This window comes from Ruditapes philippinarum, unplaced genomic scaffold (assembly GCF_026571515.1).
Source record: "Ruditapes philippinarum isolate M1 unplaced genomic scaffold, ASM2657151v2 ctg5514_1_1_1_1, whole genome shotgun sequence".
NCBI lineage: Eukaryota > Metazoa > Mollusca > Bivalvia > Venerida > Veneridae > Ruditapes > Ruditapes philippinarum.
Window position 1 is genome coordinate 281414 of NW_026855379.1, and position 17021 is coordinate 298434.

The following is a 17021-nucleotide window of genomic DNA, read 5'->3' on the forward strand; positions in this document are numbered from 1 at the left end:
AGCCATTTTTCACAAAATGCTTATGAAGTAATGGGTTGAATGTACTATCGATTAAATACAATCATCTAACATGATTTCCGCGAATCGTTAACATGTTTTACTGATGTCATTCTTTTTAAAATTTCGACATCAGACATCAGCGTGTTTTTACAGCAAGCATGATTTCCTTAACCCGTTGAAAAGAAAAAAGTAAACAAAATTGACGTAATTTGGCGTTTACCTGAAACGGAATATAACCGCCAAGTAATGCGTTTAATGAAACCAACAAAAATGATAAAAAAGCAACACTGACGACGTTAATATGTATGTACAGTTTGCAAATTATACGGGCGTTTGCCAAATTTTAAAAGGAGTTTTGCATGCGATTCGGACGAAAGGAAAGTGTAAGTATCTTAAAGATTAAAGATCAGTAAAAGTTCTGAGCACAGACAACTGACAGACATTCTTTGAATGCGAACGGATACGGTTCGCTTGGTGCCCAGGCTATTTACCAAGGTCGCACGGAATGAAATCATAGCATGAATGTCAAGTGAGAATTTAAATGAATCACGTTGATGTCGGAATGACGTCGTGACTTGCACCGCTCCCTTTGTAATGCAAAGCTTCAACTCTTTGTGAACCCATATCATTAAATGTATGAAATCTTGCAAGTAAATTTAATTTGAATATGCACAAATTTGAAAAGGCTATGATATCTGTTTTTATTCTATTAAAGTATCATTCAAGCTTTTGGGATTGCCGTTGTTTCTACTAAATGTCTAGTTTCTGTTGATTTGTCTCTGTCATATGTCTATGAACAGGCTCAATCAAACCGAGCCAACAACTTTTTCAATTTTGACTTTTTGGAGATCTACATGGACTATGTTTTCTTCTATTCTTTTCTTTACAGCATATTATAACGTACGAATTTTATATTAAAATACAGAACTATCAGGAAGTCATCATGAAATTCTAATAAGACTTCCATCCAGAGATAAACGATCTTAGAGGAAGACGCGTCATCGCGAATAATATGGTATTCAAGTTTCCCGTTTCCCCTGAAATTGATTGAAAAAAACATTGGAATGACCTTATCAAATGACGAAACGTGTCACACAATTGTCAGTGAAATGAGCTTACGCAATCATGCAAGGGTTCACGAATAATCACTGTTAACGAAAAACATCGAATCTTTATGAACTTTTCTTTCATGTATTTAATTATCAGTTTGGAGAAATTCTGGGATGTAAAGAAAATGAATAAAAAGTAGTTCTAATCATTTTACAGCATCAAAATAGAAGACACAGTCACACGTCACTCAATGTAATTTAAAAACAGGAGGAGTGCCATGTTATTAATTTAGAACTTTGAAGAAGTTAGCAAATGAAGATACTTTATTATTTACATATGTGTACAAAATATTTAGCAATGTCGAAGTATTTCAAGTTCAGAATGTTCTTTTTCCCTTAAAATATATTCATAGTATACTTATATGTAAATAACTGAACGATTAAACACGGCAGTAAAGTAATGTACGTTCTTTTATCATTACAAGTTTTTTTCTGTTAATCGAAATCAAAGTTTTGACAGTAATGCTGGTTACACTCATATGGTACGTTATGTCAAGTAGTTTACAGTAGTTTCGCGTAATAGTTTTACTTTTTCTTGTAAACATCAGTGAATAATTGAATGAAATTGTTCCCTAACAGAGAGGCTATGGCTAATTTACGACCTGTATGTAAATATCAAGATAAAAAGTTGTGCGTGTTTTAAGTTGTCTAGCAAAGTCGCATTTTAAAACAGCTGACCCGTATGCCAGAAGTTTTACAATAATTCCTTTTGCTTGACTAATAAAAGTTCATGTATCTTGAAAAAGATATCAATTTGAATTTTTTACTAATGTGGTTGACCATGATTTTGATAAATACGATCGTGCATACTATACATGTATATTCCAGCCTCTAGCCATGAAGTATTGATATTTTAAGATGTTAAAATGACCTTTTCATTATCACTACACGAAATAATACAAAGTTTGCAAAAGAGTATTTGAAACATTTTTCACAAAAGAAATCTTTAATATTCAGCATTTCTTGTTATTAGAAAAAAAAGTGGTTGATTTCTTGTATGAAGAACTTGTGAAAGAAAGAGTGTTGTGCTTTGCATGTATTCAGAATATCAACATCGTTGTAACAGCCTTTGAAGTACAAACAAATGTGTTTTCCAATATGTGAGTCAATTGTTGTTTTTTAAACCTTAAAAGCAGAGATCTCTTGATAACACTGACAAAAGTGAACTTCAAAGAGGATGCAGATTTATTTGAAAACGCTTTTATAACAAAACACACAAAAGACAACAAGTACAAATTGTTACATTTGTATCAGAACAAATTATTGTGTAACTACAGTTAAAATAGACAATATCACAAAGAATATCTATAAACACAGTTCTACATGTTACAAGAATATGAATATATGAAATATTGAAAAAACATAAACAGCAGTATTGTGTGGTATCAGGTAAATAGTTTAAGGTCTGATATAGACGAGGAGTAAAAAGAAAGGAAAAATGAAAGTTTGGAAAGTTAAGGTCATGTTTTTGTTTTCTAATTGTTATAGCTTTGAGTGACTCATTGTGTTTTATTTACGCAATTAATATTATTCTAACATATAACACACTTTAATACCTTAATAACAAGTTTTCCTTTTTTATCGAAAATATCATGATGCGATTGATTTCAATATTGCTTCTTTTTAACGTAGGATTTTATTTCATTTTATTCAATTTCGATTGACTTGTTTTCTTTTTTCCAATAGAAACTACTTTGAACTTTTTCGGGTTTCCGTGTCTTGATTTCTTTCAGGTTTGCCATTATCTGGAATCTATCTGCAAGTTTGCTTGCATCAGTTAGCATAAACCAATCAATAAAATATGTTACATATATGAAGTATTTTGAACAAGCTTTAGTATCTTTTTTGTTAATGTTTTGTTGTTGCTTTTTTCCAGATACTGCCAATATGAGGGTTGCAAGCTCTGTTAGATAGAATTTATAAAGATTATAGTCGACTCAAATGTATTTGATTGATCCATTTTATGAATATTTTGTGTTATCTAGAAGTTTCCAGGCATCAACCATAATGACATAAGAGCAGAAAATAAAAGAGATAAAAAAAAAGAAATTCTTACAAATAAATGTGTATTCATTCCGTTCTTTCGTTAAAGAAGTGTCATTTTGTATGGATATGAAAAAAGTTAATAACTATATGAAATGTATGACACAGTTTACTTACATGAAATAATAAACTTTTGATTATAAATCCTAAATTACGTGGCACTAAATTAAAAGTCCATCCTATAATATACATATCAATCGGATTTTTATTTACAACACAGACAGTAGCTCAGTAAATCTTTAAATTCAGTCCTGAATTTTTCGCTCATGGATGCGTATATAAATGGATTATATATTGTAGAACTCATAGCGACTAGGTGGGCTATGAAGAAAATCAGGCTATAGTACGGGGAATATTTAAATGTCTGATGTAATTCTTGTATGATAAGAAACAGATTTAATGGCATCCAGCAGACGACAAATATCGTAACAACATAAATCATCATTTTGTTAGTCCGGCGTTTCCTTTGTATTTCTCTTTGTTCGCGTTCAGAATCTGTGCTATTCCTTACAATGTCAGACTTTGAACGTCTGTCCAATGCCAGTGAAATCTTCACGTAACAGTATATTATTATACTGCATGGTATCAAATACTGAAGTACCATGTTTGTAAAAGTAAAGGATAGCTGTGCTTGCCTTTTCGGCCATTTTTCTTCACATATAACAGTATCATTCACAATTTTTGTTTTGCTGTAGTATCCCAAAGGCCATGAAATTGCGCTGGACAAACACCAAATGAAAACTACGATAACGAAACACGTACATCGTCCTATTTTTGGTTTAAGAGGGTAAACAATGGCAAAATATCTGAGCACGGCTATGACTGTACATGAAAGAGTTGACACGTATACTAATATACACATCGTCATAGGCAATAAAGCACATAAAAACTCTCCAAAAATCCATGATTCCATAAAAAAAGGCAAAGGCGTAAAAGGAATAGCAAATAAGCCCATCATTATATCAGATGAAGCTAGATTAGCTATATATATGTTTGTTATACTGTGCATTGCCTTCTTTCGAAGGACAACAAAAACGACTAGCAAGTTACCGCTAATTCCAACCAGAAATACTATAATGTATAATATGATGAACACAATTTGAAGAGGTGTGGTTTGAAATAAAATGTCGTACACCATTGTTGCATTTAACTTCTTTTAAATTCTTTGAAGAATTGAACAAGTTTTCATGTAATGTGTTGCTATTTTCGGTTTATCATATAATTATAACATATAATGTTCGCATCTTCATCACAACTTCGTTGCATGTCAGGCTGCCATTGCACTTGAAACTGTAAATAAAGTAATATATACTATCGAGCTGTCGGTAAAAAAGACATGCTAATAGAGCCTTAAGTGTATAAAGCTATACCTGGTATAATATTTTATTAGATAAAAACATTAAAATTAAGTTGTTTTCATAGCCTTATAGTTATTTCTTTAAAGATTTGTAACAAACAAATTTCTATGTTATTTAATATACAAGAGTACTGTAAGATAACATAATAAATGAGCCGCGTCACGACAAAACCAACATAATCCGCGCAGTCTGATCAGGATCCATGCTGTTCGCTTACAAACCCTATAACAAGTAGAGAAACTGATAGCGAACAGCATGGATCCTGATCAGACTGCGCAGATGCGCAGGCTGGTCTGGATCCATGCTGGTCGCAAACGCACTATGTTGGTTTTGTCATGGCACGGCTTAAATGCTATTTTAGTAGGTTTTGCAACGATATCACACATGATCATTTGCTTTCAATAAAATAGACAATTTTCTTTCATTCTAGGTATTTACAATATAAACAATTATTTTTCAATCCACAGACAAACAAATATAAGACTTTATACACTTGAATACTTTACATCATTTTGATCGTTGGAGTTCTTGGAGTGTACAGTTAAACCTGTGTTAAAGACACCTCCGAATAAAAACTACCCTTCAATGAAGACCACTTTTTGACAAACCTTCATTGATAAAAATACAATTAAATACACTACGAATAAAGACCACTTGCCTATAAAGACTATGTAAGGTATGTCCTTTGATGTCCTTTATTCACAAGTTTGACTGTAGCTTGAGAAAAAAATGTTGAGAATCAACAAAAAAATAAACTTTGCGAAATCCTCGATGTTTGCCACTTGTTTCAAATCGCGTAGTTATTCAATATTTTGTTTACGTCTAGAAAGATTATACTTATAACGTACTTATCCCTTAAAAATATCCTTTTTTTTACAGCATTCCTATGTTTCTTTGCAAGAATTCTTCATATGTTATGAACGGGACATACCAACAAACTAAAGCTATGAAATATCGTTATACATATAATTTCTCTTCGTCATAATCTGGTGTAATTTGTTATGAACTTTGTGTATGTAAGTGTAACCTTTAGAGTCGGCATCGGTTGTAGAACGAATAATGGAATTAATTTGATAATTGGAATAGTGACATTTGGAACTTCTAACAAATGCTTACAGAATTTATCTGAAGCAAATTATCATTGTTATATTCCGTGTGGGTCAATATGTAAATGCAATATGAAGTATGTTTTCCAATTTAGCTTGGGATTCCTGATTGTATAAACTATACTTTGGCTTTTAAATGATATCAAAATCATGTGTTTAGTCAACAGATTAAGAATTTTATTCACATTTGAAATGCTTTATACGAGTAACTTCATGTAAAATATGGCTTAAAAGAACTGAAATACGGGCTTATTTAAAAGCTCGGGCAAAAGTAGGAAAATCACCGATACATGTTTGTAATGATATTTGTAAAATTTATGGCAACAATGAACCTTATGTAACTGTTTGAATCTAGTTGAAAATGAAATTGTTCCATAGTTACAAAAAAATCTATAATATTGAAAAAACGGAATCTCTTAAGGACGCCCAACGCGACTATATTGAAAATGTTGCATGCGCGGTTTGATTGAGCCTTTTCATTGACGGTACTGGGAAGTGCAGGTTACCGTCCACACCCGCTTGCACCGGCTTAAATGCAATTCAAAATTTAAACACAAAAATTAATCAGCAGATGTATTCATACGGCGGTTATCATTAAATCTTCAATGTGACACGTTAGTGCCATTTCAAAAGCGGCTTTATACTGTTGGCTGTATAATTCTTAATTTTTCATCTCGATTTCATCTAAATATTGAATACACTTTTGACATAGTAAGCAGGAAAGGTCCAGGGTATTCAGCGAGGTAAGATATAAGCTGGATCAGCATGAACTGTTTTTCAACAATCTGAGAACCTAATCCACAACAAATTCAAACATGCCTAATTCATGGTAATTGACTTTTTCATTTCTACACGTGCTTCACGCGCTTATCTTGTTTAGTTAATATAAGTATACATGTAAAATAGTGTCATTCAATGTGTCTTAACTATTACATAATTATGATATTTGTATTAACCCTTTGAGACAAGCGTCAGATTATTGAAATCCAAACAAAATAAAATAATGTCGGCATATTAAAAGTATTTAAAAACATAAATCAAATTCTGCCTAGTATTTGAAATGAACAAAAACATTTCTGTTGTTGTATGCAATTTTGACAAAATCAGTTGCCTATAAGCTTCTAAGTGGTGCACGTCCAATCATCAATCGTTAACGATTTTTTATAAAGGTAAATATGTTGTTAACAAGTCATTTATCAATGAAACATACAATCTGTTTGCGACCCGCCCTTAAATTGCACAATTTTAGTGGGGGAAAAAATTATGTGCAAATTGAAAAAGCAACACAATTTCATGATGACAATTTAACATTGCATTTACAAAATATATGCAGACGATGTCAATTTTATTTTACATTATACATTGATACATGCACATGAATATGAAAAGAAATGTCAAAAAAGGGTTTAACAAACCTTATCCTGAATAAAAGCTGCTTTTGCTTAAACATTCAAACAAGAACATAAAAGTCAATATATGCGTGTAATTAATTTAAAAATATGTATATTCAGGGTAATAAAAGTGATTGAAAATATGAGTGAATACGCTTTTCATATATAAAAGAAAATAGAAATGCGTAACGATCGTAAATAAGCATATGGAACAGAAGAGTCGGGTCAATTTTGTGAGGAACAAAAAAAGGGAAGAAGTAAATTTTTGAAGCTCTATTAACAGGATTTTGAAATAATTACCATAGTTTCAAAACTGTCACTAGTTTAGTTTTTTCAAACCATTGATAAAAAATATATCTCAGAAATATTTATATGAATTAACAAATATACATGCAGTATTGGTCTGTAGAAGAAGTAAACGTTTTAATTATTGTCTAACTGGTATGACATTGTGCCGCTGGTGTAACAAATGAGACCATGCGATTAAGTCTTCGAGATTTATCATAAATATAAAACAATTAAACACAGTAACTTATTCAAATTTAATTAAAGAAATATTATGTGTATATAAACAGGAACCATGCTGTTCGCTTACAAACCCTATTACAAGTAGAGAAACTGATAGCGAACATTATGGATCCTGATCAGACTGTGCGGATGGTGTGGATCCATGCTGGTCGCAAACCCATTATGTTGGTTTGGTCATGGCGCGGCAAACATCCTAATAGTAAAGAAGCTGATTGTGATGTTTAATGAATAAAGAAGTTCCTCTAATTATGGCTACTTGTTTGTGGATTCAATTATTTAATTAAGAAGCTGTTTTTTAAGTTTTACTGAGGCTTGCGAATATTCTGATATGAATTATGTTTGTTTGTTTCATTTTACGCTTTTTCCCAACAGAATTTCAGTCATATAACGGTAGGCGGGTAGTTTCCTAACCATCGTTCCTGGAGAGTTACACCAGTACTAGACTACCTTCGCGCTAAACTACCAAAGCATCTCCCGGGGATCGAACCGACGCCAGAGAGGTAACTGGATTAGAAGTCATCGACTCTAACCCCTCGACCACGGAGGAATTATGAATAGCATATGTTTGAATGTTTGAATTTTATATGCTTTAAATAGAAAGGTGGTCATATATCAAGACTTCTTGAAATAATAGAAAATAAAATGTAGTTGAAAATCTTAAAATTGGTCTTTTCTTGAGATGATGGAAAGTGCAAGATTTCTAATGCCCCCTGTCACCGACCTTAGATCTCTCATGCCCCTTGTCACCGACCTAAGATCTCTCATGCCTCCTGTCACCTACCTGAGATCTCTCATGCCCCCTGTCACAGACCTAAGATCTCTCATGCCCCCTGTCACCGACTTTTGATCTCTCATGCCCCTTGTCACCGACCTAAGATTTCTCATGCCCCTTGTCACCGACCTAAGATCTCTCATGCCCCCTGTCACCGACCTTATATCTCTCATGCCCCTTGTCACCGACTTAAGATCTCTCATGCCTCATGTCACCGACTTAAGATCTCTCATGCCCCCTGTCACCAACCTAAGGTCTCTCATGCCCCTGTCAACGACCTAATATCTCTCATGCCCCCTGTCACCGACCTAAGATCTCTCATGCTCCCTGTCACAGACATAAGATCTCTTATGCATCCTGTCACCTACTTAAGATCTCTCATGCCCCCTGTCACCGATCTATGATCTCTTATGCCCCATGTCACCGACTCACCCCTCACCGACCTGAGCGGATACCTATTTAGGATTTGTATGACGACACGCAGTATCGTATACACAACATAAATTATGTTTTTAAAGTAGTAAAGTAGTAAGATTGTATTTATTCAAACTATATCAGGATAAAGGCAAAGAATCTGCAAGACAACTTCAGATTCAATAAGCGGATATTACCAAAGGCAATAAATAAAGAATTTGAAAGGTCATATGATACTTCCACCCTGCTGAATCAAAACACTAAGTTGCACTGGTTCAATGGTTTGTTTTTTAACATGATGAATACACCATGTTTAGTAACAGACTTAATTAATGTCACTTATTCATATTTTAACTCAATGACCTCCTGTCAAACATGATTTCTTTTCATTTCCGCCTGTAAGATATTTTACTGAATTATATTGAGTGTTCTGCTTATGTTACAATGATTATACATGAAGATATGAAGTTTAAACATACTTTGGTAAAAACAGTAGATGTTTTGCAAAACAGAATAGAACAGCTTAGCAGCTTTAGCGCTATTTCTATAACTGTGAATATGATTGTTAAACTAAAAGATAAATCAATCTTATTTTATAGAAATAAAGGAAATAACCAATGCTAATTTTTATATTTAAATAGGTTACCTTATGTCAAATTTCCGGCATGAAGTTATTTAGGATATTGATTGCTTTGCTCGGCTTTCAATGATTATTCATGAGCAAAATAAGAACAAGCTTTGGGGATTTAAACAGATCTCTGGCACTTTTTGAAAAGTGGCTTTTATCACAGAAGAATAATGACCTCTTTTCCAAATCCTTTCATATATATCACGTGATGTGTTAAGATATTTTGTAACAAAACTGTCTTTTCCTTGGTCTAGCACTTAAAATCATTTTAATACAATCGATGAAATGAAAAATCAGGTTCATGTTCATAAGTCATAACATGCCAAGTTTTCAGAAGTTTATTCAACTTATCTAGAGATATTTTAACTTACCATTTTTGAAAGCGAAAAATTTATCATGGTATAATAAGGAAAGTAATTCCTGATACAATGCTAAACAGGTAACATACGTAATACTGCAAATAACAATGGCAAATGATTAATGTTTAGTATCATATAGTTTAAATCTTGTAAAAATATCAATTATACAAGGTTAAATCCGAACTACATTTTATCTTATACGACGCCCTTTTGGGCGGACACATTTTTATTTATTATACATAGCACACATTTCAAAACAGATATCTGTAAATAGCATAAAGACAATAGTTGAGCATTGCCAGATCCAATAAACATTATAATCATTAAACTTTCCCGGTCAAAAATGAAAGAAAAATAAACAGCACACTGCTACTACAGCAACAATAATCTTATTATTTTAGAGTAGAAAAAAAGTAATATATTTTAGTTTCATGAATAGTATGTTTAATAAGTATGTTCATCAGGGACTCTATCAAATTATTTACAGCACCATTTTCCTCAATGTGAACAATAAGTAACGTATTTGCCTAGTTTGAATACTTCACATATCATATGATATCGTATGGCACAAGATAAAAAAGACAACACGACCAACAACAGACTTAATTTTAAATCTTGAATTTACAATAAAGTACTGAAATTATTTAAAGTTCTAATAAGCTTCACTTAAATGACCTCACTATCATAACATATTAAATGTATTTTATCAACTATGTTTATTATAATATAGTGAACATATTTCCTGCAAAAGACCTGTGGATTTATATCATTTTCGTTATTTTGTTAATTATCACATTTCATAATAAATTTTGATCAAATTAGGACTGGAAAACAAGTTATTCCTATAATACAGACAGCGAAAGGAATGTTTAGAAGAAATGTCGGTTGACGAATTTGACATAGACAAATTGCTATCATAAAAGACTTACCCTACTGATGATACATATTTCTACCCATGCGACCATCCAAACCAAGAGCAGCCACTACACCCTTGCGAACCATTGAATCCACTATTCAGTTAGCTTTTAGTATAAATCATTGCCTAAAAAGGTTTTGTTTAGGATGGAAATCCATTTTAAGATTTTTAGGGGTGTAAGTGTTAAGACAATCATAACATGCTTGATTGTTTGTTATGAATGCTAGATCATATCTCGCATGCTTTATTCCAGTCTTACATATTTTAACAAAAATGTTAAATTGTTGTATTGAATACTATATCATTTAACCATATTTCCATGAACAGGCTGTAAAAAGTCTCCCCGTACATTTAATCAATGATGTTATATTTTCGATCCTTGAAGATCGTTCAGCACGACATTATTGTTGTGCTTGTTGTATTTTTAGTTTCAACTTTTCGGCATTTTCTAGTTGGGTGGTTCCAATATTCCTACTTGAATAATGTTGAATCACCCTTAGGATATGTTGCCTGCTTTTTTAAATTTGTCTTTTGACGTCTTATCTGTGATACGCAGGCTTCATAACCTCTGATCCCCTTTCAAAATTCCATTTTATTTAGTTCCGCCCATTGTTTTCTCGTTTAGGGCACACGCTTTTTATTACTTGGGGACCATACGCCGCTTTTCATGGAATGACACGGAAGTGTCACATTGAAGGTTCCATGATAACCGCCATATGAACACATCTGCGGATGTTTCTAAATTCAAAATTTTACTATTTCATGTTTAAATGTTGAATTCTGCTTAAGCCGGTGCTAGGGGGCGTGGACGGTAACTTGCACTTTCCAGTACCGTCCATGAACAGGCTCAATCAAACCGAGCCTGCAACATTTTCAATTTTGCCGTGTTGGGCTTTCTTTAGGGATTCTGTATTTATCTATTTCATCAAACCGAACCTGCAACATTTTCAATTTTGTCGTGTTGGACTTTCTTTAGGGATTCTGTTTTTCTCTAATTTATTGTCACATTAGTGTTATTTGTGCCCTGTGGCGGCTGTAAAAAGTCTCCCCGTACATTTAATCAATGACGTTATATTTTTGACCCTTGACGATCGTTCAGCGCGACATTATTGTTGATGTGTATACATTTTACGTCTTCTTTTTTTGGTCCTTTTCAATTTGGGTGGTTCCAGTATTCCTACTTGAATACTGTATAGTCACCCTTAGGATATGTTGCCTGCTTTTTAATTTTGTCTTTTGACGTCTTGTCTGTGATATGCAGGCTTCATAACCCCAGACACCTTGGGTTGCACTTTCCAATACCGTCCATGAACAGGATCAATCAAACCGAGCCTGCAACATTTTCAATTTTGTAGTGTTGGACTTTCTCTTTCTGTTTTTCTCTATGTTAGAGATAGGCCTTGGAACAAAAATATTAAGAAGACGTATCCTGACAATGTTTCAGATATATTGCGTTGTTCTGCATATTTTGTGTTTTTGCTTCAATTGACAATGAAGCTCATGTTAGATAGTTTACCAAATTCGCGTACATACAAAAAACAAGATTACAGCTGTAAGTAATTCGATTAATTCTTTACTTCCTAGACCTAAAGGATCCATATCGTATGATCATTGCATTTAAACAATGCCGCTAGCAACTTGACAAATTCTTTGAAGTGGAATAATGTTTATCCTTACACCTATAAAGTAAGTCAGCGTTTATTCTTTTATGAATATTATGCCATGTGAAATGATTTCTCTTGCCTTTTCAACAAAAACGTATCATTCAAGTAGAAAAACATTGATAACGGTCAGTTGTTATCTAGTAACGTTACCATTTTTACCTAGTAATGATCTTCAAAGTTCTGTGCCTTCCAATATTGGTATATTCAGAATATTAAGGCGTTACGAAACATGAGTCATCAATTACTGGCATCGTTTGTGAATTATCGACATTGCAGTTATATCAGAAAGGAACTGTAACTGCTCTTAATTAAAGGATACATTCAAAAATGGTTATAGCAGTGTTGTAAACAATTATAATATGATATTTTCATTTCTTTTTGTCGCTTCCATAGTATGTTTTATGTTTCTTCTTCTTATCATTTTAACAGACTTAGACACAAATTTTATACAATTTTGGGATAACTTTGCAAATATTTATGTGTATTTAACTATTCAGACAACGAACACTAATTATTATACATGAATTGCTCTTCTTATTTAATATTTTATTTAATGTTTACAGTAAGTTTTTCAAGGCATTAGATTTTGAAACATTTGTTGCAATTTCAATGGGTCTGTATAACATCAAATTAAGAAGAGAAGAAGAAAAAATACCTTAAAAACGCCGCCCAAAACGCACACGTTCATACATTTATAAAACTTACAAGTTTCCTTTTATGCCCTATTTCCCATGTTAATGTAGCAACAATTTCTCTGTTGTTGCTATCGGGAATAATTATATCGTAATAGTTTCTTAAAAGCGCCTTGCTTCGAAAGAGAATTTGAATTTGGGCAGTACTTAATCAAAGAGCCTATAAAAATAGAAGAAATATTGAGATGCAATTACTTGGATACGGAAAAATGAAAGACAAAAGAGAGAATGTGAATAGAGTAAAATCATGATTTTTATAAAGACGGAAGCGTAATTACAAGATGCATATTTTATTACGTGCTAAATAGATAATAATAAAGTATGACAATGTAGTACAGGAAAAATGCATTACTTTGTGTCTTTGATAAAAAGAATTGGATGTTTTAATGTAACAATAACTGCTTTATAATAATGGGCTGATATCAGCTTATGTTCATTTCACAAACAATTTAAACCGCAGTTTGGAATCAAATGGAATTTTGAAAGAATGTTTTGATTTCATTAACCATCCCCTATGCTGTTATTAATATTTTGTAAAATCATATAGCTCACTCATGCGATTTACGATATATAAGTTTATTGATCGTACAAAAATGTTGTATCAAAATTAATTATAACGTTATTATTTGAAACAAAGAAACAGTGTGCATTTAATGCTTACATAAAAAACCTGAAAAATTTTGTCGAAAGGCTTCAGTAAAACAGGCCGATGTATGTCCAATAATTAACCAAAGAAAGACCGTTTCATAAATAAGACATATTTATGGAATCATACATGTAGACTATTAGCTTAAAGAACTGATTTATAATTTAAAGACTTGAAGTTGCTCAATATATACATGACATATAAGCTAGAAGTGTTTTGGAGATAATGAACAAAATATCCCGCACATATACTTGTCTTACATTTTTGTGCTACTTTTAATATACATAAATTTTCAAACATCACAAGAAATTTTCCAGAGATAACAACTTGACTGTATATAAGACCTTATACCCTTATATTTTTACATAACTTACAGATACTTACTTTTCTAAGAAGTAGAAACATTTAAATTGCATATAATCAATTGCGTTTTTTTTATACTATGTTTATCTTTTTACAAAAGAATAAAAGGTTGTTCTAATAATATTCTTGGCATACAGAAATTGATACATAGCATAACAGTGTTTCGTGCAACGGCTTTCATTATTCAGATTGCTTGATATAAATGTCCGAAAATAGTTTGAAATAATTGACAGAGAGGCTATGGTTAATTTAGGACATGCCTAGAGTTGCTAAGACGAGGTATTAACAGCATTCACATCAGTATGTCAACACTTAACGACTTTTTACATCAACTCCAGCAATCATAATAGTAAACGAAAGTTCAAGAGTATCACAGCAATTTAACAACGCTGAGAAGAAGTACGCGGCAAATTTATGCATAGCACTTTGATGTCCTTACCCTATCCGACGAAACTATATTCTGAACAAATCCGTGCTTTGAGTTTTTCTCTGGTTTCCTTACAAGTTACCTTAACCTCAGCCATGTCGAAGTTGGCATAAAATTTGTAATAATACACATTCATGATGTCAGATATACATGGCTGTGCAAAGCTTTACTTTTAATCTGTATTTTCATCTTTGTATAAGATCACCAACATTTATCTGACTAGAAATTACGGTAAGATTAATAGTCTGTCGAGGAAAAACTATGATTGTTTTTTTTTCCTGCCATAGGATGCAATAACTCGTATATAATTACAGGAAAAAAAAGAGAGAAAACATTTTAAATAGTATAAGACTGTTTTATTTTGTAGTTCAAATATTACAATCTGTATCCGATATGCCAATAATTGTAGATGTGAGTATTTATTCACAATTGATTTATACATATGTGTATGATTCGGAATTGAACAGTTCACCATTACATGATAAGTATTGAATACTGCTTAAGGCAGTGCTAGGGCGCGTGAACGGTAGTCTGCATTTACCAGTACTATCCATGAACAGGCTCAATTAAACCTTACTCCGAACACAGGAACTTGAAATTCTATCACTATTAACGATAATATGCAAAATATACCCCCTATATACTATAAAAAAAACACAAGGAATGAAACGCCTTTTCCCCACCCGAACATAATTTACGCCGAACAAATCAACAAAACAACGGATCAAAATAATCTATCTGGCCATTTCGATAAACAATACATAAATGCATCAAATACCACCGATAACTTTTTAAAATCGCGTAGCTGTGTAGGAATTATTCAACATTTTCTGATTATTTCCTGCGATCTGAGTTTGTCGCCGACTCCATTTCGTGACGTCACTGGATGTTGATTCGAGGAGAAAAATATTTATTAATAATATTTAAACAAGTTCCAAAAATAACAAGTTTGCAAGTAAAATACTGTCAAACTAGAACAAATGACTGATTTATTTCTTAAGACAGGGCTGAACTTATTTGATGGGCCATATCAAATAGAGTACTCAATTTTTTTTTAAAACGAAAGTACTATTTCAAAGATTTACCGTTCCTATTTGGGGTTTCCCTTTCAAATGTATTTATAAAAGTAATTTGTTAAAAAGGTTTTACATGAAGATGTTTAAATCTTTTTACATAGAATACTTTGTATAAAAGTTTTATACATACCTGTTATTTTTTGGAACTTATTAAAAATAATTTTAATAAATATTATTCTCCTCGATTCAAAATCCAGTGACGTCACGGAATGGAGTCGGCGACAAACTCAGATCGCAGGAAATAATCAGAAAATGTTGAATAATTCCTACACAGCTACGCGATTTTAAAAAGTTATCGGTGGTATTTGATGCATTTATGTATTGTTTATCGAAATGGCCAGATAGAATAATTTGATCTGTTGTTTTGTTGATTTGTTCGCCGTAAATTATGTTCGGGTGGGGAAAAGGCGTTTCATTCCTTGTGTTTTTTTATAGTATATAGGGGGTATATTTGGATATTATAATTAATATTGGTTATTTGATAGAATTTCAAGTTCCTGTGCTCCAAATATACAGTTTTAAATAACCCTGAGAAATACCTTCCCAGTTAGAGAACAATGATACAAATCAATGATACAAAAGCAAGAATAGCGGTTCATTGATTGTTTAGAATATTCTACAAAATTATATGTTTAAAAACATGAAAGTGTTTTAATGAATTGACTATATATAAGTACTTCAAATGCAGAAATATTTTCTAGAATTTCGTGTTATTCCCTTAAGTAAAGTAAATGGCGAAATATTGAAAAACAAAATATGTGACTAAAAGTCCGTTCGCTTAGCTCAATATGGAGTGGATCGGTTTATATATAGTAATGGATAGATATCTTGAGAAGTCGGTAAGGGCGAAGTAATGCCGAGATATAACCATTAAAGCGTGTTAAAATCGCCGTAAGAACCATATAAAACAAAATAAAAAAGAGATAACCCTTGATTAATTTTCTTTCTACGAAAAATCAAGCATACATAGATTTAAGGAAGAAGACTTAACACAAATCACAAGAAGAAAATGATGAAACTTCATTGGTTATATTGTATATGATGAGAAATAAAATGTTAAACAATGCGACTGTTTTGAATAGTAAAATAATTAAAAGCGGAAGTGTTTATAACTTTATCGTGGCTATAGTCATAAAAATACCAAGGCTTATTAAAAGTCAATTAAGCAACACAAATTTAGACAGAATCATACATACAAATAAAGTAATAGGACAGTTATCATTTATATATGAGGCCGTATAATGAAATCAACACATAATTTCTTAAGATTTTATTATTGTAGTCAACCTTTGACAGTCATACTCCACCGTAAAAAATGATTGTGTAAAAATACATGTTTTACTTAATGAAATCAACGGACATTCCGGACAGGATACTGATCCTTCGAGAGAAATGAAAAAGATTTATAAGAGGAAATGACGGAATTGTTTTAATTGATTCTCATCCTAAGAGAGAGTCAGGAATGCAAATTGCAATTGCAATATTTTTAATTTTCTGTTATCTTTTTAAATTCTGAATTCGGCGTTTTT

At 32.1% G+C, this 17021-nt stretch overlaps 1 protein-coding gene across 1 annotated transcript; it reads right to left on the reverse strand.

Moving 5' to 3' along the window:
• Positions 1-2592: 2592 nt before the first annotated feature.
• Positions 2593-5439, reverse strand: LOC132743121 (neuropeptide Y receptor type 6-like). Its single transcript, XM_060731638.1, has one exon. It carries the CDS (start codon positions 4288-4290, stop codon positions 3358-3360), a length of 933 nt encoding a protein of 310 aa, XP_060587621.1. The 5' UTR covers positions 4291-5439; the 3' UTR covers positions 2593-3357.
• Between the last annotated feature and the right edge of the window lie 11582 nt (positions 5440-17021).

Excerpts from the sequence above, each read along its gene's own strand:
- LOC132743121 (XM_060731638.1), bottom strand. The coding sequence starts at position 4,290 with ATGGTGTACGACATTTTATTTCAAACCACACCTCTTCAAATTGTGTTC.